Source organism: Pan troglodytes, chromosome 9 (assembly GCF_028858775.2).
Source record: "Pan troglodytes isolate AG18354 chromosome 9, NHGRI_mPanTro3-v2.0_pri, whole genome shotgun sequence".
Lineage (NCBI taxonomy): Eukaryota > Metazoa > Chordata > Mammalia > Primates > Hominidae > Pan > Pan troglodytes.
The window spans coordinates 40,398,218-40,421,480 of NC_072407.2; the positions used below are offsets into that span (position 1 = coordinate 40,398,218).

Consider the following 23,263-nt stretch of genomic DNA (forward strand, 5'->3'; position numbering starts at 1 on the left):
TTCTTTCTTTCTTTCTTTCTTTCTTTCTTTCTTTCTTCCTTTCTTTTTTGGAGATAGTGTCTCACTTTGTCACACAGACTGGAGTGCAGTGGCATGATTATAGCTCACTGCAGCCTTGAACTCCTGGGCTCAAGGGATCCTCCTGCCTCAGCCTCCTGAGTAGGTAGGACTACAGGCATGTACCACCATGCCTGGCTTTTTTTTTTTTTTTTTTTTAGAGATGGGATCTGGCTAGATTGCCCAGGCTGGTCTCAAACTCCTGGCCTCAAGGGATTCTCCCACTTTGGCCTCCCAAATTGCTGGGATTGTAGGCATGAGGCACTGCACCCAGCCTTGTCTCCTTTTCTTATGAAAAAAACCATTTTTTCTTATTTCTGCCATGAGAGAGTAGAGCTAATTTTTTAAAGTAAGTTGCACATTTTAATCTAGAGCACATTTTCCCACACTTAAAACCCTTGTTGGCTGCCAGACTGTAGCTTTTGACTACTCTTTCACTCACCAGGGTTTTATATACGTTACATGTCAGAAATGTAATTGCTCACTCACATAATGGTCAGTCTTAGCTACTGTTTGTGTCTAGACTTTTTGGCTTACCATCTGGTAGGCGCTGCAGAATCACTCTGGATGACATTTGGGGGCCACACCCAGACAATATGCACTCCAAGAAACTTGATACTTAAAGTAGGCTTATAGATGAGTAAATAAGATGTGTGGTTATTTCCCACAGCTTTGTTTAACTTGTATCACAGAAGGGGATTTTTCTGGTGATTACACAGTGGCTTGCAGGCCAAGGTGATGATGATGTGATGATATAATTACTTCTAGGTGCATCTAAATTGTCAGCTTTCTGAATCCTGTGGACACTTAGTGAACACCGTTAAGCAGAGATAAACACTTGAGCGTGTATCCTGTTTGCCCTAATATTTATTGTTGTGCAAATTTGGATTCTCAGACTCTTCTCTCTGCACTCGGTTTCCAGTAGCGCCTGAGAAAGTTGTCTCTTGCTTCCTGTCGAGCCCTTTCCATAGTTCACAGTTGACCCTTAACATTTTCTTGTTTGTGAGAGTCAGTGTTCATTCTTTGGCCGGCTTTTGTCTCCTAAGAGTTGCAAAGGTTGGTCCTTAATAGAAACAATTGTGCTATGCTATGTAGCAGGCACTTCTCTGCTATGTCTGTAGGCTCCACTGACCAGCAAACAGACTCAGGATTGCTCACCCATGTGGCCCAGGTCTACGTCCCCGTGGACAATAATGCTTAGGTGGACCCAAGTTTAGTCAGCAGCAAAGAAAATTATTCTGATCTCTCAGAAATGGGAAGGCCACTCTTCCTGGTGGCTTGGAAGTGCACCTTTCATTCCATCATTTAAAAATATTTGGGCAGGCATGGTGGCTCACACCTGTAATCCCAATATTTTGAGAGGCCGCAATGGAAGGATCACTTGAGGCCAGGAGTTCAAGACTAGTCTGGGCAACACAGCAAGACCTGTCTCTACAAAAAATTAGCTGAGTGTGGTGGTACACACCTGTAGTCCTCGCTACTCAGGAGGCTGAGGTGGGAGGATTGCTTGAGCCAGGAGGTCAAGGCTGCAGTGGGCTGTGATTGTGCCACCATACTCCAGCCTGGGTGACAGAGTGAGACCTTGTCTTAGAAAAAAAAAGTAAAAATAATTAAAAATACGTTAAAAATAAATAAAATAAAAATATTTATTGGGTACCTTTTATGTGCTCAGTACTGTGCTAGGCACCAGGATACAATAGTGAACAAGACGGGCAAGATTTTTGCCTTTAAGGAGCTTCCATACTGTCAGGGCTCATCAGACACTGAACAAGTAAACAAACACAACAACTGCAGCCTGGTCTGTGGGTGCCACAAGGAAACAGAGACTCCTTGCTTGAGGGGCAGAGTCCTCTTGCTCTAAGGTAAGAAGCTATGGGTGATGCTTATGCAGGGAAGCAATGGGTGGCGTTTAATCCCTCGGCTCTGTGTGTGGCACACACTTGCATTGTTTAAGACAGGGGTCAGGAGTTCAGGCTCTGGAATCACACAGGATTTGCCTCTTGGTTCCTCTTCCTAGTCTTCTGCCTTTGGGCAAGTGAATCCCTATGCTTCGGTTCCTTCATCTGCAAAATGAGCCTAATGAAACCTACCTCGTTGGTTTAGAGTAGAAATTAACTGAGGTAATAGATGCAAATGGAGGCTTGACACAGTCCTGACCATCATGGCCAGCCTCTGATGAGAGTTAATATTATTCTAATCAGCAGTCATAATGGTAATAAAATAGTCATGGTTGACAATTGATTTGACCAAATGGCCCCACCACTTTTGAAAATCTGCTTGTGACCTGGTTTCCATCCAATGGGCTGGCGCAGGGGCAGGCGTGGGGTCCAGATCTAGTCTCCTATGCTGGCTTGGAGGGTTCTGCCTTCTGTGTGTTTCCTTTAGCAGTACCTTGGGTGCTGCTGGCTTACCCTGTATCTGGGTGTGTATATAATATATAGGGAAGTATGTCATACATAAGACTTCATAGAGAAATCGGTGATGGGCTGCATGTTCTCATTCATAGGTGGGAATTGAACAATGAGAACACTTGGACACAGGGTGGGGAACACCACACACCGGGGCCTGTCGTGGGGTTGGGGGAGGAGGAAGGATAGCATTAGGAGATGTACCTAATGTAAATGATGAGTTAATGGGTGCAGCACACCAACATGGCACATGTATACATATGTAACAAACCTGCACGTTGTGCACATGTACCCTAGAACTTAAAGTATAAAAAAAAAAGAAATCGGTGATGGGCTGACAATGAGATAAGACAGCTGCCAAGTTAAGAGGCTGGTGAATTAGATGATGTGGTAGGTGGGAGTTCAAACATGGCTGAGGGATGGTTCTGAGTTTGTATTGTGTTAGGGTATCAGCCCCTGCCTCCTCTCTCAAAGGTTCTCAGTGTGTATGGCTCCCAGGGTAGGGGCTGAATGCACAGCCAGAGATGGTGAAAGATCATCGTGGCCATCAGCTGGGCCAAACCATTAATTGAATGGTGAGTCAGCAGACCCAGAGAAGTGAAGTGACTTGCCCAAGGCCACAGGGACTGATTAGTGCAGGCTTACCTTATACCTGGCTTAGGCTCCGCATAAAAGGTCTGAGAAGACTGGAGGCCGTAGCTGTGATGGGGTAGAATAAAGGTCACAAACCTACATGTTTGGCCTTCAGAGTGCTGGTTGGCCTGGTGAATTAGTTGCCAACACTTACAAATCCAGTGATTTCACATTTCTAAAAATTTGGATTTTTGGACTTTCTTGGGAAAAATCAGATCTGGCAAAACCAGGCTTATATCCTAAGACGGCAAACACCAGATCGGATTGAGTAATGGCTGCCTCCTTTAGCCAGGGCAGGTGCTGGTAGTAAAGCAAGCTTACTGTCCACACCTGCCTCACTCCCTAAGCTGGTCCCAGCCTGGCCCTTTCGGCCCATTTATGATGCATAGTGCAGAAAAAAGAAAAGAAATTGGTTCTTCCTTTAATCTACTTTTCCTGCCAGTGTTTATTTGCTAGCCCATATGTTCCTGCACAGGGTCACTCCTATTGTGAAATAAATGCTGAATAAATAAAATTGGTGTCAAATGAATGAACTGTCATTGCTAGAGCCCAACTTGGGATCAGAAGCTGAATCCTGACTTCCTCCTAACAGCTGGGTGACTTTGAAGAAATCATATGACCTTTATTTATTGTCTTCCTTTTGGGGAAAGGAGGTTAGGGGAGTCACTATTGCCTTTACATTTATTTATTTGAAGAAGTAAGGCATTTTCATGTTTCTGAATTCAAAAAGTCCAAAAGGGCTTATAGAGAAAAGACTTCCCTACTGTGTCGCTGCTACCCAGCTCCTTGCCCTAGGGGAAACCAGTGTTATCTGTTGCTGGTTTGCCCTTCCAGAGACATTTTACGCACATGCAATGAAAAGGGTAAATGCTCTTTTTAATCCTTTTTACATAGATGGTAGCATAATGTACACGTGGCTCTGTGTTTAGCCTTTCTTTCATTCAAGGTCGGCTCTTTCTTTTTTTTTTTTTTTTTTTTTTTTTGAGACGGAGTCTCGCTCTGTCGCCCAGGCTGGAATGCAGTGGCGCGATCTCGGCTCACTGCAAGCTCCGCCTCCCGGGTTCACGCCATTCTCCTGCCTCAGCCTTCGGAGTAGCTGGGACTACAGGCGCCCGCCACCAAGCCCGGCTGATTTTTTTGTATTTTGAGTAGAGACGGGGTTTCACCGTGTTAGCTAGGATGGTCTGGATCTCCTGACCTCGTGATCTGCCTGCCTCGGCCTCCCGAAGTGCTGGGATTACAGGCGTGAGCCACCACGATCGGCTCAAGGTCGGCTCTTTCTCAGAGCTGCATCACCTTCCAGTATATGGGACACCATAGTTTACATATGGCCAGTTCCCTGTTGGTTAGCACTTATTTCCAGCTCATTGTTGTTATAAAGAAGGCTGCAGTAAAAACCCATGTTACATAAGCCACTTGACGTGCCTTGAATAAAATTCTTGGAAATAGATTTGTTGGGTCAGAGGGTATGGCCTTTGTCACTTCGGTAGATCTTGTCACATTTCCTTCCACAGCAGTCAATTCAGACTGCTGTCCCTCCAGCGATGCGTTCGAGTGCCTGTCTCCCTCAACCCCACCACCCATCACCTTGCGAAGCCTAAGAGGGTTTTGTGAAGAACACAATGTTGTATAAAAATATTAATACTAACTATAGCTTTTTGCGCCCCTCCTCAGGGCGAGGCCGTGATCTAGGTTATCTCATTTTCATCTTAACAACATGCACATAAGCATTACAACCATTTGACAGACAAGGACACTGAAATTCAGAGCCTATGAGGAAAGTACGCAGGTCATCCAGCTAATAAGCTGTAGAGGCTGGATTTGAAGCCAAGTTAGTCAGATTTCAGTACCATGGTGTTTACCCATGGTGAAGCCCCATGTATTTTTTTTTTTTTTGGTAGAGTTTTGCTCTTGTCACCCAGGCTGGAGTGCAATGGCGCGACCTCGGCTCACTGCAACCTCCGCCTTCTGGGTTCAAGCAATTCTCCTGCCTCAGCCCCCTGAGTAGCTGGGATTACAGGTGCCCGCCACCATGCCTGGCTAGTTTTGTATTTTTGGTAGAGACGGGGTTTCGCCATGTTGGCCAGGCTGGTCTCGAACTCCTGAGCTCAGGTGATCCACCCGCCTCGGCCTCCCAAAATGCCCATGTAATTTTAAATGTTGGTGTTCTGAGCCGACAACTGCTTATGGTTCCTGTCTCTCAGCAATGATGCCTCACACACAGCTGGCTCATTTACTCATTCAGAGAATATCTGTGGAATTCCTGCTTCACTAAGCCCTGTGCTAAGCCCTGGGGATGTACCTGAGAACATGACAGACAGTGCCTGCCCTTATGGGCCTCACAAACCTATAACAAATAATTCTGTAGTCATTTATTAAGGCAGATTATGACAAGACGACAAAGGAGGTGGGGAGGGTGCTCTCTGGAGTAGTGGAACCTAATCAGGGGTGAGGAGAAAGGAGGGTGTCTCTGAGCAAGTGAAGGTGGGCTATAAAGGGGGTGCAGGTTTGAACCTGGAGAGTTGGGTGGGAAATATTTCACATAGAGGCCACAGCACATGGAAGGATCCTGAGGTGGGGCAGAGCAGGTGCTGGTGGAAGACATGAAGGCAGGCCAATGAGCAGAACTGCAGAGTGGTGAGAAGTGAGCCTGTGAGGATGGAGTTTGTGAATTTATTCTAAGACTTGTGGGGAACATTTGAAGGCATCGCAGCAAAGAGTGACATAAGCGTTGTGGGCTATGGACTGTTGGGTTCTAGTTCCAGCATCGTTTCTCATGAGATGTGTTACCTGAGACAAGTTAAACACTCGGTACCTCCATTTGCTTTTCTGTAAGCTGGGGCTGGTAATAGCACCTGCCTTCTGGTGGTTGTAAGATCAGACACAGGTGCTTCCAAACAGGTGCTTTCATGTAGTTTTGAGTGCCATATGAGGTATGAAATAAATGAGGCATTTTAACCCAGTAATCATGAATAAATTTATTTTCTCCAAATGTGAGGCACTCCGATATTTTCTATTCCATTTCACTAAAAGTCAAGACCCTCTAAGTTCATTTTTAAAATGCTGAGATAATACATGTCAAGTGCCCGCCTCACAGTTGGCAGTCAGTAAATGGTGCTATCATGATCATCAAGGTTGTCATTAGAAAGACCATTCTGACTGCAATTAGAGAATGGATCAGTTGAGTTTGACCGATCATTATCTAAATCCTGGTGGTGTGGAAGGACATTGGGTCATTCCTGTGTTCATGGTCCAGGGAAGGATTTGCACGCTGGGCTTTCTGACTGCAGAAGCTTCCGAGGGTTGTGTGTAAAAGAGGCCATCTCTCTTGTTTCCCTGGTAACTAGTTTCTCCTTGTTTTCCAGGCAGTCACATCAGATGGCATGGCTGTTTTCTTTGACTTCTTTGTTACTTACACTTAGAATGGCTTTTTCCTGGAAGCCTCAGAGTTATTATAAGCCACCCACTTCTTTATTTTAAGTTGTTGGGCCATGATTCTACTTCCCTTTTCAGAGTCAAAGGTTGGAGCCCTAGTGGAATTCATTTGCATTTTCCACTAAGTGCAGCATCTTCCTCTACCCACTGCCCCAGCAGGCAGGGCTGTGCCCCATCTCCATGCCCTGGCCGTGGCAGCTGTGAGGAGAAAGTGAGATGACGCATTCTTTTTCTCCTAGAAACACATCTTGGAAGTTTTTGATGAAACTCATATAAGCTGAGTGTTAGCAAGGCCTGTGATACCTCCCAGTAACCCTGTAACTGCCGCCGAATTTCCCGGACCCAGGGCCTGGGCTTTCCAGATAACTGAAGTTAACCCTTTCAGCACCAAAACTTTTAAGTTGCTTTTGAAGGGGATTTTTCTTAATGTAAATGGCACTGGTCCTTCAGAAAGAAACATGGACCAAAATTCTAGTTTCTCTAACTTGGAGACATTGGGCATAGAATATTTCTTTTAATTTTTAATTTTTGTGGGTACGTAGTATGTATATTTATGGGGTACATGAGATATTTTGGTACAGGCATGCAATGCATAATAATCACATCAGGGTAAATGGGGTATCCATCACTTCAAGCATTTCTCCTTTCTCTGTGTTACAAACATTCCAATTATACTCTCAGTTATTTTAAAATATAGTTGACTGTAGTCACCCTATTGTGCTATCACATACAAGATCTTGTTCATTTTACCTAACTATATTTTTTTACCCATTTAACATCCCCCCTTCCTCCCACCACCACTACCCCTTCCAAGTCTCTAGTAACCATCATTTTCCTGTCTCCGTGAGTTCAATCATTTTAATTTTTAGCTACCACAAATAAATGAGAACATGTGAAGTCTGTTGTTCTGTGGCTGGCTTATTTCACTTAACATAATGATATCCAGTTCCACCCATGTTGTTGCAAGTGACAGGATCTCATTCTTTTTTATGGATGAAGAGTACTCCATTATGTATATGTACCACATTTTCTTTATCCATTCGTCTGTTGATGGACACTTAGATTGCATACAGATTTTGGCTATTTTGAATAGTGCTGCAATAAACACGGGAGTGCAGATATCTCCTTTGTATTCTGATTTCCTTTCTTTTGGGTATATACTCAGCAGTGAGATTGCTGAATCATATGGTAGCCCTATTTTTTGTTTTTTGAGGAACCTCCAAACTGTTCTCTATAGTGGTTGCACTAATTTACATTCCCACCAACAGTATATGAAGGTTCCCTTTTCTTCACATCCTCACCGGCATTTGCTATTGCCTGTCTTTTGCATAAAAGTCATTTTAATTAGGGGGAGATAATACCTCATTGTAGTTTTGATTTGCATTTCTCTGATGATCAATGATGTATTAGTCCATTTTCACACTGCTGTAAAGAACTACCTGAGACTGGGTAATTTATAAAGCAAAGAGTTTTAATTGACTCACAGTTCCGCATGGCTAGGGAGGCCTCAGGAAACTTACAATCACGGGGGAAGGCAAAGGGAAAGCATAGTGACAGGAGAGAGAGACAGACAGAGAGCAAGGCTGGAACTGCCACACACTTTAAAACCATCAGATCTCATGAGAACTCACTCACTTTCATGAGAACAGCATGGAGGAAACTGCCTCCATGATCCAATCACCTCCTACCAGGTCCCTCTCCTGACACATGGGGATTATAATTCAACATGAGATTTGGGTGGGGACACAGAGCCAAACCACATCAAATGACGTTGCACATCTTTTCATATACCTGTTTGCCATTTGTAGGTCTTCTTTTGAGAAATGTCTATTCAGGTATTTTGGCCATTTTAAAGTCAGATTATTATATTTCTTTCCGATAGAGTTGTTTGAGCTTCTTATATGTTCTGGTTGTTAATCCCTTGTCAGAAGGATAGTTTGCAAATATTTTCTCCCATTCTGTGGGTTGTCTCTTCACCTTGTTGATTGGTATCTTTTGCTGGGCAGAAGCTTTTTAGCTCAATGTGATCTCATTTGTCCATTTTTGCTTTGGTTTCCTGTGCTTGTGGGGTATTACTCAAGAAATCTTTGCCCAGTCCAATGTCCTGGAGAGTTTCCCTAATGCTTTCTTTTAGTAGTTTCATAGTATAAGGTCTTAGGTTTAAGTCTTTAACCTATTTTGGTTTGATTTTTATATATAAGATAGGGGTCTAGTTTCATTCTTCTGCATATGAATATCCAGTTTTCCCAGCACCATTTATTAAAGAGACTGTCCTTTCCTCAGTGTATGTTCTTGGCACCTTTGTCAAAAATTAGTTCACTCTAAATGTATGGATTTGTTTCTAGGTTCTTTATTCTGCTCCACTAATCTGTGTGTCTGTTTTTTATGCCAGTACTAAGCTGTTTTGGTTACTACAGCTCTGTAGTATAATTTGAAGTCAGGTAATGTGATTCCTCCAGTTTTGTTCTTTTTGCTCTGGAGACTTTGGCAATTCTGGGTCTTTCATGGTTTCATATAAATTTTAGGATGTTTTTTCTATTTCTGTGAAGAATGTCATTAGTATTTTGATTGGAATTGCATTCAATCTGTAGACTGCTTTAGATAGTATGGACATTTTAACAATATCGATTCTTTCAATCAGTGAACATGGAATGTCTTTCCATTTTTGTGTGTGTGTCCTAGAAGAGGCAATTCGGACATAAAGAGAAACATCAAGGGCATGAGTGCACAGAGGAAAGACCATGTGACGGCATGGCTACAAGGCAGCCATCTGTAAACCAAGGAGAGAGACCCCAAAGGAAATCAACCCTGCTGACACCTTGATCGTGGACTTCTAGCCTCCAGAACTGTAAGAAAACAAATTTCTGTTGTGTAAGCCATGCAGCCTGCTGTATTTTGTAATAGCAGTTTGAACGGGCTAATACAGGGATAGTACTAATGGAGGCAATAAAAGAAACCATAGGTAGCATTTATCAAGCACTTGCTGTGTTCAAGGAGTATTCTAAGCCCTACTTGAGTCATCTCATCCAATATCTTGCAAATCCTAAATCACCTGCTCAATGCCCCACAGGAAGTGGTGACACCAGCCTGACTCGGGTGCCTTTTCTCTCAGCCTCCACTGCACCTGTGTCTAGCACCTATACAGTTCCAGGAACCATGCAAAGTACTTCATAGACAATCTTTCTGGTCATCACAGCTCTCCAAGGTAACTCTTCCTATTCCCACTTTTCAGATGTAGAAACTGCAGCTCAGAGATGTCCAAGGTCACACTGTGAGTTTATTGGTTTCTTGTGGCTGCTATAACAAATGACCACAGCCTTCATGGCTTCAAACAACAGAAATATATTCTTTCATGGTTCTGGAGGCCATAAGTGCAGAATTAAGGTGGGGCAGGGCTGTACTCCCTCTAGGGGGGAATCTGCTTCTTTTCTCTTTCAGCTCCTGGTGGCTGCATTACTCCAGTTTCTGCGTCTGTCTCCATATCACCTTCTTCTCTATGCGTGTCTGTGTCTTCTCCTCTTCTGTCTCTAGTAACTTCTGCATCCCCTTTATAAGGACACATGTGATTGCGTTTATGGCCCACCTGGATAATCTGGGACCAGCTTCTCTTCTCAAAATTCTTATCTGAATTGCATCTTTTGCCATATAAGATAATATTCACAGGTTTTGGTGACAAGAGTATGCATCTTTGTGGGGGGTGGGGAGATGTTTTTTCTGCCTACCACAGTGAGTGAATGGCAAAGTGACCACTGATTTTAGGGTTTATCTGCCCCCAGAGCTCTGAGTGATACACATTTGTGGCTGTACATCATTCAGAGCTATAAGCATTATACTTCTCAACATCTTTTCTGCAATGCTATTTCTAGGCTCTGGTGGGGGTGGGTATTAGAGTCATAACTAAGAATTTCTGGACCCTTTGATTCAGAAGTTCCATTGCTGAGAAGGCACCTTACAAACATGGTCATGTCATCCCGAAGACCCACAGATACGCTCATTCTTTACAGTAACCCAAAAAGGGGAAACTCCCTAAATATCTACCTATAGGGGACTGGTTAAATAAAATGTAATACCTCCTAAATGGAATAGTCAAGCTACCATTAAACATAATAAAGTAGATCAATATGTAGTGATATGGGAAGATGGCCATGACGTGTTATTAGAAGGAAAGAAAAACATTACTCATTCTTATTAGGATATTAATAAGAATGTGTGTGTACACATGTGTGCAGCTATTAACAATTAAATAAAATTAAAATTCAGTTCCTCAGTTGCATTAGCCACATTTCAAGTTCTCAATAGCCATATATGGCTAGTGGCTACCATATCGGACAGCACAAATACGGAACATTTCTGTCATCTTGAAGTTCTACAGGATAGAGCTGCTCTATGCTAAGTGGCTAGAAAGAGGCCTTTCACTATGTTTGTTATAGAGTTATGTGAATGCTTATGTTTTTTATAATAAATGACCAAGTATGCTATTATCAGAAAAATAGGGGCACATAGAGTTTCCAAGGTAACGTTCTATTTCTTAAGTAGGTACTAGTTCATCATTATTTATTTATTAGTTATTTTTTTTAATAGAAACAGGGTTTTGCTTTGTTGCCTAGGGTGGAGTGCAGTGACATGATCACAGCTCACTGTAACCTTGAACTCCTGGGCCCAAGCGATCATCCTGCCTTAGCATCCTCAGTAGCTAAGAATACGGGCAAACACTACCATGCCTGAATAATTTGTTTTTATTTTTATTTTTATTTTTTGTAGAGACAGGGTCTCACTACATTTCCCAGGCTGGTCTCAACCTCCTGGGCTCAAGCAGTCCGCCCGCCTCAGCCTCCCAAAGTGCTGGGATTATAGGCGTGGGCCACTATGCCTGGCTTATTATTATTATTTAAAATGTATGTTTGCATGTGTATAAACTTTTAAAGTATGTTTCATAATGAAAATATTTTGAAATATATAGGAAAAAAGAAAAAAGGAATCTCCTGGCAGGCTCAACAGTGAGCCAGGCGTGAGTCTGGGACACTTCCAGCCGGGGCTGAATCCCTGACCTGACAGCTTTCCAGGCTTGGCCAAGTCAGGCACCTGCTCAGGCCTCAGTTTCCTAATTTGTGACAGACTGTCTGCTCCATCTGCCTTACAGGACTGAGGTAAGACTTAGAAGCACACCATGTGTACAAAAACACTTTCAAACCGAGGAACTTGCTACACAGAGATGTAGGGTCAGTAAATAAGGTCATGAGTTATTAAAGGGCTAAGGCGGCAAGCCTGGGTGCACTGTGATGGGGATGGCGGCTCAGAGGACTTGTCTGCTCCTCAGTGGAGTATTTCCAGACGCTACTGCGTCACCAGAAGCAGAGGGAGCTGCTGTTGTATTCCCACTGCTATCATGGCTTGGCAATTTAGAAATAACTACGAAAACATGATTTTATTTATTGAACGAGCTCTTATGTAGCACTTATTTGCCAGGTACAGTTCTAAGTGCTTGACAAATATTTATTCATTTAATCCTCCTCCAACCCTCAGGTAGTCACTCAGGGTCATTTCATGTGGGAGGAATTTTAGACTCAGAGAGGTCAAGTAACTTGATCAAGGTCACACAGCTCGTAGGGAGTGGGTGTCTAAGGCAGCTGTGCTTTCTCCTTTCATCCTTTCTCACCACTCCTCTTGCCCCATCAAATATGGTCATAGAGTTCCTTATGCCAGTTTATTTATCTCAGGGGCATGAGATTGAACTTTTGATAGGAAATTTAGTTCCTAACTTAGTGGCTTCAATTCTGGTTTTCTGGCTGAGTTTGGTAGCATGGAAAAGTGGGAATGAGGCACCAGTCAATGATCTGCCACGCACTAGCTGTGTGACTTTGGGTAGGTTACCTAACTTCTCTGATGTTCAAGTTTTCTTTTTTTTTCTTTCTTTTTTTTTTTTTTTTTGAGATGGAGTCTTGCTCTGTTGCCCAGGCTGGAGTGCAGTGGCACGATCTCGGCTCACTGCAACCCCTGCCTCCTGGGTTCAAGCGATTCTCCTGTCTCAGCCTCCTGAGTAGCTAGGATTACAGGCGCGCCACCACGCCCAGCTAATTTTTGTATTTTTAGTCAAGACGGGGTTTCACCATGTTGGTCAGGCTGATTTCAAACTCCTGCCCTCGAGATCTACCCATCTTGGCCTCCCAAAGTGCTGGGACTACAGGCATGAGCCACTGTGCCCAGCTCAACTGGTATTTTGTGAGGGTTGAGTAAGTTTATGTATTGTGACAATGCTTGGCTTCATGTCAGCCAGGCAGCCGGTGCCTTTTTTTTTTTTTTTTTTTAATTTTTTTTTTTTGAGAGAGAAGCCTTGCTTTGTTGCCCAGGCTGGAGTGCAGTGGTGCCATCTTGGCTCACTGCAACCTCCACCTCTCGGATTCAAGCGATTCTCCTGCCTCAGCCTCCTGAGCAGCTGAGACTACAGGCACGCACCACCATGCCCGGCTAATTTTTGTACTTTTAATAGAGACAGGGTTTTGCCATATTGACCAGGCTGATCTCGAACTCCTGACCTCAGGTGATCCGCCTGCCTTGGCCGGGATTACAGACGTGAGTGACTGTGCCCGGCCTAGCCAATGCCTTCTTAATTCTTTTCCTTCATCTTTTTCTTTCTTTTCTTTTTTTTTCTTTTTTCTTTTTTTTTTTTTTTTGAGATGAGTTTCACTCTTGTTGCCCAGGCTATAGTGCAATGGCACGATCTCAGATCACCGCAACCTCCGCCTCCCAGGTTCAAGCAATTCTCCTGCCTCAGCCCCCCGAGTCGCTGGGATTAAAGGCATGCGCCCCCATGCCCGGCTCATTTTGTATTTTTAGTAGAGATGGGGTTTCTCCATGTTGGTCAGGCTGGTCTCGAACTCCTGACCTCAGGTGATCCGCCCACCTCGGCCTCCCAAAGTGCTGGGATTCCAGGCTAAGCAGTGAGCTTAGTCTTGAGGATACAGAGGTGAATAAAGCCCGATGCCTGTCTTCAAGGAGTTTGCAGAATGGCCTAGGTGGGAGCTGGGGAACATGCTCAAACAGGTGTCGGGGAATAGCTCTCACAGTCCTGGCTCTCTTCCTGCCTCGAGCACCTTGGATGTGTTTCTTTGCTTCTTTGCTATACCTTTGTCATCGTCAATGGGACCTGGACTGGCCCCACTCCGAGGCCCCGTCTGTTCTGTCATTTTCTGACTTGTCAGATATAGGTCAGGACAGGCCTGCGCCTGCCGGGCCAGTGCTGTAGCAGGTGAACCCAGGGTGTATCAGCGTTTCCCTTTAGGCCACTCTTGTCAATGCTCCCAACGGCCTCCTCCTTCCTCCCTGTGCTGCTCTGGGGAGGTCTCTTGGCTCTGCCCGGCAGTAGGAACAGTGGAGACAAAGACAGCTTCACATTCTCTTCAGCTGTCAGGATTGAGAGTGGCGGATTCGGGAGGAGAAAAATGAGCCAGTGGCAACTCGTTGTATGTGACTGTGCAGTTTATCTGAGTCCGCGGGAGCCACAGTCGTAGGCTGAAAGTGACCCTTATTTAAGAGAGGCTGAGTGCGTGGATGGGGCTGCCCAGGGGCTTTGCTGGACTAGGCAGCCTGGGAACACTAACTGAGAAGTGGACGGGGACAGGAGCCAGCCTGCGATCCTCAGGGTCTTACAGTTTCCTGGAGAAGTGGGTGTTTCGGCAGGAAGGTGGTGGGTAAACACCTGGAACGATCCATTCTGCTCACTTTTCTACTTCCCTGTACCAGTGCCATGGAATGAGAGGCAGCTCCATTAACTCGTTTAAGATCCTCATAAAGGGAGTTAATATCCTATAATTACACAGGTGAATTGCATTTAGCAGGCCCATTTGAAGAATGGCAGCGAAATGGATCCTGTCTTAGTAGTGTGACCTTTACTGGGTGAGTTAAATCCCAAAGCTAGCCAATTTAAGGATACGGAAGGACCTTCTGTGGCTTTATTTCTTCGTCACCTCATTTTTTGGTTTGTGTAGATCTTTCCACGTTGCAGTGGCATTTATGAAGCTGCTGAGGCCTTCTGAAACTTGACAGCCTGTTATGCTTCTTTTGTTAATAAAGTTTAACAAAACTGTTGAACTCATTCTGAGCAGGGGGTGAAGGGGCAAAGACTGTATAGGAAAACAGAACATAAGTCTGCTTTCCTTAAAAGAAAAAATTTAAGAGACAGGACAAGCCATTTCTTTTCTGCCTCTTCGTATTACAAGTTCCTTGTTGCTATGCCTGTTGCCTGCAGATAGCTGCTAACACCTCCCGTGCCCTCTCGATGGCTTGCCTCCATGCCCATCTGAGTGGCTTAACTCACTCTTCTGACCACAACAGCATGTTTGATTTGGAGGTGAGACTTCGGTTCCCCCTTCTTCAAGTGCTAACCAGCTGGAGCTGCAAAAATCTTCTCCTCTGGCAACCTGAAGGTTGACTTAAGGCTAGAATATCTTTTTCTTGCATCATTAGTTTTTTGGACATAGCAGAGTTAGCTGGTGAGAGAGATGGCAGTGAAAACACCTCTGGGCTAAACCTACTAAACTGTCAAGTAAAAAGTAACTGTGAGATTCATGGTGTTTCCTTTTGTCCTTCACTCTGCTGAACTCTAATACTCGCTTTTTAAGTCATTCATTTAGGCTTTAGAGTCACTAAAGAATAAGAGACTGAAATTACAGGTCCAAAGGTGTAAAGGAAAGAAAGAAATTCATCTGAATGGAAATAGCCAGTCCTTGAGGCCCATGGCTCTGCCATTCTGCCAGCCATGTCACATGATCTCATTTCATCTCTCCAGTCCTGGAAAGCGGGCATTAGTAACAGCTGAGGACTTCAGACTCAGTGTGTTCAAAGTCACACAACTTGGGAGTGGCCAAGTTAAGACTCAAACCTGAAGCCACTGCCTTTAACCGCAAAGCCATGAAGTCTCCCAGCAACTGCTACAAGGGGACAGTGTCCTTGAACCCAACCCTGCAGGGCGAGTTGGGTTTAAATAAGCAGAGGGAAAAAGGAAGAGAATTCTGGGCAAGAGGAGTAGTTGGTACGAGCAACAGTGTGGGGGAAGGACTGTGCATGACATAGAAGAGTGCCTGCTGGTTGCGAGCTCCACGGGGCAGGGCACCAGGGCCTCTGGAGCCATCTTATATCTCCCAGTGCCTGAGTGGCTGTGCATAGTAGCTGCTCAATAAATATTTATTGCACGAGTGAATAATTGAAAAGACAGTTATCTTCTCCATAGACTGAGTACCCTGAGAGCAGGGATTTGGTCTTAGAAATCTTTGGATGTTCTGCAACTCACAGTGGTTAATAAATAGCAAACACTCAGTGAGTGTGTCCTGATGAAATGAGTGAAGGAACAGCAGGTAAGGGAAGGTGAGATGTGCTTGAGTGAAGAGTCACTGATACTTTGAGAAAAACTGAGCAATATATGCAGACTGGCATGGTAAGGGCATATCATGGATGGTCATCAATGCCAGGATGAGGAGCTCTTGTGTCCTCCTTGAGACATTTTAAAAAAATCCATCTCTTACTGCACAACATCGTGGGCCACAGGAACCCAGGCAGTGCCCAAACTGATGGGTGCATATTGGAACCAGAGTCTAGCACAGCTTAGAAATCATTTTTCTGCAGGACTGGCCTTAGGCTGGCCCCATTGTCACTGTCTTCCCACTTGAGGGTGACCACACTGTTACAACCGAAAAGAGACCTGTGCAAACTTGTGAATGGGAACCTGCCAGGGAATAGATGCTATTGCTGGGTCCCGCAGTTGTTTTCGGGGTAGTTAGGCTGGAAAGTCCCAGCCAACTTCCTCTAAGAGGTGTTCTCGGGCCAGGAGTTCTCAATAAAAGCTGCCCTCTCTTTTCAGGTGTTGGCTACGTTTGTGGTTTTAAGAAAGCCTGAGGGCCTGAAGGCAGCCCCTGGAGAAGCCCTTTCCGAGGGCATTCGGAACCTTCTGGTCCTAGAGGTGAAGCTGAACTGTCACCAGGACTTATGACCCGCGGCTTCGCTCCCATTCTGCCCGTCGAGTTCCACAAGATGGGCTCCTTCCGCAGGCCTAGACCGCGCTTCATGAGCTCCCCCGTGCTCAGCGACCTTCCCCGATTCCAAGCAACTCGGCAGGCTCTGCAGCTGAGCTCCAGCTCAGCCTGGAACAGGTGAAGGAGGCCGCAGGATGTGGGGTGGAGGGCTGCCAAGGGCCATGGCAGGGAGGGAGGCATCCGGGGGCTGACTGAGCTTCTGCTGATTCTGGGAAGGCCGTGATTATGGGGGTAAATAATGACGAGAGCAAATTTTCTTTTTTTCCTTTTTTTAGAGACAGGGTCTCACTCTGTCACCCAGGCTGGAGTGCAGTCGTGCAATTATAGTTCACTGCAGCCTCAAACTTCTGGGCTCGGGCGATCCTCCTGCCCCAGCCTCCCGAGTAGCTGGGACTACAGGCACATGCCACCACACCCAGCTAATTAAAAAAGCAATTTTTTTTTAAAGAGATGGGGGGTCTCACTATACTGCCCAGGCTGGCCTTGAACTCCTGGCCTCAAGGGATCACTCCCACCTCAGCCTTCCAAAGTGCTGGGATTATGGGTGTGAGCTACTGCACCTGGCCAAGAGAGCAAGTTTTTTTAATATCCAGTGTGTCTGTTAGCTTTTTTTGTTTCAGTAGCCAGAAAATAGACCACTGAGAGCCTCTGGCCTGTTAGAGTCAGTTTACCAGACTGGGACAGTTGCACTGGAATTTATGGTCGCTATTCATGCGCATTAGTCACACCTGAAACTGTCAGCCTATCCGAGAGTGGGCTTCTATAAGAAACCTTAAGTAACCTACTTCCCACTTGGGAAGATAAAACATGTCTGTGAAAAATTAAATGATTGGCATAAACCCAAGATTATGAAGACCTGTGAGCCACAGGTGCTTGGAAGAGGAGGCACAGAGTTTTGTTAGGTGTCTAGCCAACCTTTTGTGCACCAAGAATTGAGCAGACTGAATCAGCACTATGTCTTATATGCTTGTGGGCTACTGTTTTTCAAATCTTTGCAGACACTGTTTGGAGTAATTAAATGCATCATTATTTTGAAGCATGACTGAATTCTTTGTAGTATGGATCGTTATGGATCTTTTCTCTTTTTTCTTTTCTTGAGACAATCTTGCTCTGTTACCCAGGCTGGAGTGCAGTGGTGCAATCTTGGCTCACTGCAATCTCTGCCTCCCAGGTTCAAGCGATTCTCCTGCCTCAGCCTCCTAAGTAGCTGGGTTTACGAGTGCGTGCCACCACACCTGACTGATTTTGTATTTTTAGTAGAGACGGGATTTCACCATGTTGGCCAGACTGGTCTCGAACTCCTGACCTCAAGTGATCCACCTGCCTCTGCCTCCCAAAGTGCTGGGATTACAGGTGTGAGCCACTGTGCCCAGCTCATTATGGATATTTTAAATGAATGGACACAGAAAGCAGGACTCTGATGATAGGGATGGAGAGAGGGGGCTCCAAAATGTTTTGGTGTTAAATGGATCCCTGTTCTTTAAAGGAAAGGCCAGGGGCCTTAATATAGACAAGATTGTAAGCAGCTCCTTTGCTGAAACACTGGGCTGTCGTCCCAGAGGCTGTGGAGTAAGCCCTGATATGGCCTCTCAAGGGACTAACTCTACTGCCGGTACACCTCACAGGAGTGGACATATGAGGGGCCTGTAAGGCTGGCCTGCGAGAAATTCTTCCAAGGAAAGTGCTGTTAGAAAGGAAAGGACTTACCGGTTCATGTTAGCTCAAGGCCACCAAGCTTCCCTGTGAAGACAGTGGCTGTGAAAGAACCGCAGGCATGGGTCAGCTTCTGCTTGCAGGAAATGCCATTTGGAATCTCCCAGGCCCATGTAGTTTCCTGTGATCAGATCCCACTGGCTGCCTTTGACTGCGGCTGCACCAGCAGGGCCGCCAGCGAGGTGAGGGAGGAAGACCTGCTGGCTTGCAAGAAAGCGGGGGCTGCTTTTGAGTCCTTTCGGCTTTGGTCTTCCTTTCTCTCCAAGGACACTGAGGAAATGGAGGATGGATGGAGAGTGTGGCCAGGTTTGTGCTATGAGTTTCCTGGTCACTCCACACACCTTCAGCCCTGAGCTGCTATTGAAATGGCCCAAGAAGGGAGATTCTCTAACCAGGGGTTATTCTCTTTTCCTGTAGCGTTCAGACTGCTGTGATCAACGTTTTCAAAGGGGGTGGCTTGCAAAGCAACGAGCTCTATGCCCTGAACGAAAACATCAGGTATGTGGCAGGCCAGACTTGGTGCCATTTTCCCCTATAAACCTGAGCAGGGGCATAGGGGCTACCGCCTTAGGAGCCTTAAGGGTTTTTTTTTTTTTTTTCCTGCTTGATTCTTATTGCTTCTTCTGTCAGCTATGCTGCTTTCATGGCTGTTGCGTTCTGAGACCTGTGTCTGTCTAGAATTCTGATCCATAGAGAATCATTTGTTCAGTATGTAGTGTGTTTTGTAGGGGAAGGGGTAGAGAGTTGATAGATGGCAGCTGTCATTTATTCTGTAAGCATTTATTGTGCCCTTCCTAACCATTAGGCACCATAATAGGCAATTCAGCTTAGTTGTTGGAACCAGACTGCTTGAGGTTTTATTGCGTTCTTCCTTTTACTAAGTGACTTACCAGCAAACATTTGAGTGTGTCTCTGTTGGCCAGGCACTGGAGAGACAGCAAGGACCAAAGACAGACATGGACCCTGCCCTCCTGGAATTTATATTCATTGGGAAGAGAATCATTAGTCAACTAGCCACACATGTGAAATGTAAACATGCAACTAAGACAACTACTCCAACACAGCTGCTGTGATGAAAGCATATGTTAAAATGACTTGATTTTTGTCAAGGAGGCCAGGAATGGTGGATGTGATGCTGCTGCTGTGATCTGAAACATCCATGGAAATTACCTAGGTGAACAGGGCTCCAGTTGGTAGAAACTGCGCATGCAAAGTTCCTCTGGTTGCAATGAGCAAGGAACCAAAAGAAGGCCCATCCATGTGCATAGAGCACCAGAAGTTGAGTAGTTGTGCAGTTAGGTCTATGTTTTGGTGAAATGAGAGCAGCAAGTCAGGCAGGGCTCAGAGCACCAGGATCTTCTAGGGACAGGAGATCGATCCGTCAGGTCTTTTTTTTTTTTTTTTTTTTTTAAACGGAGTCTTGCTCTGTTACCCAGGCTGGAGTGCAGTGGCGCCATCTCGGCTCACTGCAACCTCTGCCTCCTGGGATCAAGCAATTCTCTGCCTCAGCCTCCTGAGCTGGGATCACAGGTGCCCACCACCATGCCTGGCTAATTTTAGTATTTTTAGTAGAGACGAGGTTTCATCATCTTGGTCAGGCTGGTCTTGAACTCCTGACCTCGTGATCCACCCACCTCAGCCTCCCAAAGTGCTGGGATTACAGGCGTGAGCCACTGTGCCTGGCCTCCATCAGGTCTTTTCATGTCCTGGTATTCATTCGTTTCTGGATATGTTAAGTGCAGAACTTCAAGGCTAAAGACCCAACCCTGGAGTGGGCAGAACAATAAACAAGTCCATTGTTCTGTTCCTGTTTACTGTTAGTTAAGGCCTGCATTAAGGTCATTGAGGTGTTTTAAGAGCTCTACTTTCATTAAAGTCTTTAGAATTGTATCAAATTTCCATCCATGTTCTTGAATTTCACATCATACTTACATAAATATGGAAAAAGACAAAAGATATCTAGCCCAAGGCCTCATTTTACAAAGGAGGAAACTGAGGCCCCAAGAAGTTGAGTGACAGGGGCAAAGTGGGGTCAGCCAACACACACGTTGCAAAGTTTCATTTTTCTCCAAGAACTAAAATTCTGGCCTTTCCATGAGGTTCTTTAGTTCACAATAGAAGTATAAATAAATAAAACAGTGACTCAGGAATGTGCTAATTGTTTTTCACTTTGGGAGGCTGATCCTGAAATTGTACTTAAAAGCTCTGTTTGTGGACAGCTGGGAGAGGTACAGGTCAAGCCAGATTTCACCAGCCCAGGTAGCCCAGGGGCTGCTAACTCAAAAGACTTCAGGTACCAAGCAGGTCTTCTGAATGGGTGAAGCTGGCGTGGGTGCCTGGCAGTGAGATTGTGCCCTCTGTCAAAAGAGGATTACCCTGGTAGAACACAGGCCCACTGATACATCTCTTATTTTTCAAGAAGAACTGGAAATTGAGATGTTTATGTAAATTTTCTGACTTTTAAATGTTGGTAAATAATCCAAATTTCCCCAAACATTGGTGCAGGCCAAACAAAACACATCTGTGGATTGAATATGGCCAAGAAGCTGCCCTTTTATAACACCAGCCGTTGCATGCATTGGGGAGGCATTGCTGCTTCAGAGTGTTGAGTCCCAGAAAATGCTAGGTGCCTTTCTCCTCCATCAACACATTCAACCCTCCCCACAGCCCTTTGTTATGAGTAGTTGATAAATGAGAAAATCATGCATTAGAGAAATTAAATAAAAGTCACACAGCAATGAGCAGTGGCAAAAGGATTTGAACTCCTTTCTGACTTAGATACCTGTAGTAGTCTACTGGGGCTGCCATAACAAATACCATAGACTGGATGACTTAAACAACAAAAATTTATTTCTCAATGTTCTGGAGGCTGGGAAGTCCAAGATCAAGGTGCAGGTCATTTCCATTCCTGGTGATGGCCCTCTTCCCGACTGGAAGATGTGTACTGTGTGTACACATGACCTCTTTTGCACTTGATGGGGAGAGAGAGCTCTCTGATGTCCCTTATAAGGACACTAATCATGTGGGCACTACTCTTATGACCTCATCTAAACCCAAGTATCTCTCAAAGGCCCATCTCCAAATCCCATCAAATTGGGGGTTAAGGCTTTGACATATAAATTTTGGGGGGACTCATAGCAACACCTTTGTTCTTTGCACTATATTGTAGTGTCAGAAAGAGAGGTCTTATGTTGGGAGAAGGATTAAGTTGATGGTTCCTGATCTTTTTTTCTGCCATCGTTCCTTTCCCGAGGTCTCTGTGAGCCCATCTCTTATCACATCCTGTGACTAACACTCATCATGAGGAGCATGACACTCCCCCAGCCCTCCTTTCCAGTGTTGGGGTTAGGGCTGCTAGATGTTCCTCTGTGTCTTGAGTGATTTTTCAGACTAGTGGGAAATACATATGGTTGAGGTTTGAAACTATGTGCCCAGATATAAATTGAGCCCAGAATAAGCCAAAGCTTAAAAAAAAAATCAGAGCTTTCCTTCCCCACGTTTCTGTACCTTGCATTCTAGCCACACTATTTTAGAGAAGGCCAGAGGATGGAGATAGGCTTTCACATCAGAGACACAGAATATAACTGAGGATGTGAAGTATCTCCCAGGCATTGACGTGACCTGGATGTCTCAAGTTGAATGAAGCTAGCCCTCCCACATCAGCAAGTGCCTGTGTGGAGGTAAACACAGCTGACTTTACTCCAGCATCTTAAACACTGAAATAGGCTGCTCTCTGGTTACATTCAAGTAGACACTTGGGTTTTGATTTTCCTTTTGGAAGACTTGTTTGCAGAACAGATCTATCAACTCAACATGGTTGAGGCAGGATTGGTGGAGAGGGTGGGGCACAGGATGGTAGGGATGTCAGAAAGAGATGTGCAAACAGAGAAGCCTCAGTTCTTCAGCCCATTTTTCAGTTGTGACAGTCCTGTTATATGCAAGAGGATTTGTGCTAAGTTTAATGGAAATTTTTAACCGAAGAGAGCAGTTTCTGGATTCAGAGAGACCAGGGATCAAGATTGGGCTAGCTGTGTGACCTTGGGCAAGTGACTTCATTTTTCTAAGTCTGTTTTGTCTTTTATGAAATGAGGATAATAATAGCACTAACCTCATGGTCATTGGGAGGATTGAGATAATGCTAAAAACATCCTTAGCACAGGGTCTGGTAATTTAATAAAGGTTTAATAAATGTTAGCCATATGATTCTTATTACTGTGAACAGTTAAATAGTAAAGTGATACATAATGGGTGAGTACGATGCATGAGAACACAGGCCGACGTGATGAATTGCCCCATGAATAGCACTGTGTATAACCCTCTCCAGGCCAGGTGTCATGCTCCCACCTGTAATCCCAGCTCTTTGGGAGGCTGAGGCAGGAGGATCGCTTGAGTCCAAGTGTTTGAGACCAGCTTTAATGAAACCCCGGTTTCTACAAAAAATACAAATAAAATGAAAAGCTGGGCGTGATGATGCATACTGCACTCCAGCCTGGGCAACAGAGCAAGATCCTGTCTCAGAAAAAAACTTCTCCAGCAGTTTGGATGAGGTGAGCTCACTTTGAACTAGAGAGTCTGGGACAGAATCCTCAAAGAGTGGTGCCTGGAGTTGAAGTTTGGGTGAGGCTAAGTTCTTACAAGGAGAGCCAGCTGTTTCTCCTTTCCACAGAGAAAAGAACAAGAGGAAATGACTTTCTCAGTTCTCCATTCTACTGAACCCAAATGGTAATAAACTTTTTGATGGAGTATCCAAGTCTGGAGTATCCAAGCCTAAATCAGATTCTTTGGGTCACTCATCCCAGCCACCCTGGCCACTTTCTATCTGTAGGGTTAGTATGTACCTGGGAAATACAAATTTATTTAAATAGTAGCCAATGCAAAGGATGACTAGGAAGGTAGATGTTTTATGTAACTGAGTCTTGTAATGCAGTCATTATTATAAGTGGCCTTTCCATTTAAGACATGTCTTTGAAAATAGACTCTAGTTTAAATGTT

At 44.8% G+C, this 23,263-nt stretch overlaps 1 protein-coding gene across 21 annotated transcripts in view; it reads left to right on the forward strand.

The window, feature by feature from the left end:
- PRR5L (proline rich 5 like) overlaps positions 1-23,263 on the forward strand; it is a 174,654-nt gene that overhangs the window by 89,502 nt on the left and 61,889 nt on the right. For 5 of the 21 annotated variants that reach the window (XM_016920677.3, XM_024347033.3, XM_063782871.1 and 2 more), the window contains 4 exons: positions 9,216-9,381; positions 11,494-11,680; positions 16,387-16,675; positions 18,689-18,769. In XM_016920677.3, coding sequence (XP_016776166.2) covers positions 16,512-16,675; positions 18,689-18,769 — 245 coding nt within the window. In that variant the 5' untranslated portion in view covers positions 9,216-9,381; positions 11,494-11,680; positions 16,387-16,511. The other 16 variants (XM_001153939.7, XM_024347036.3, XM_063782873.1 and 13 more) reach the window with 9 other exon arrangements.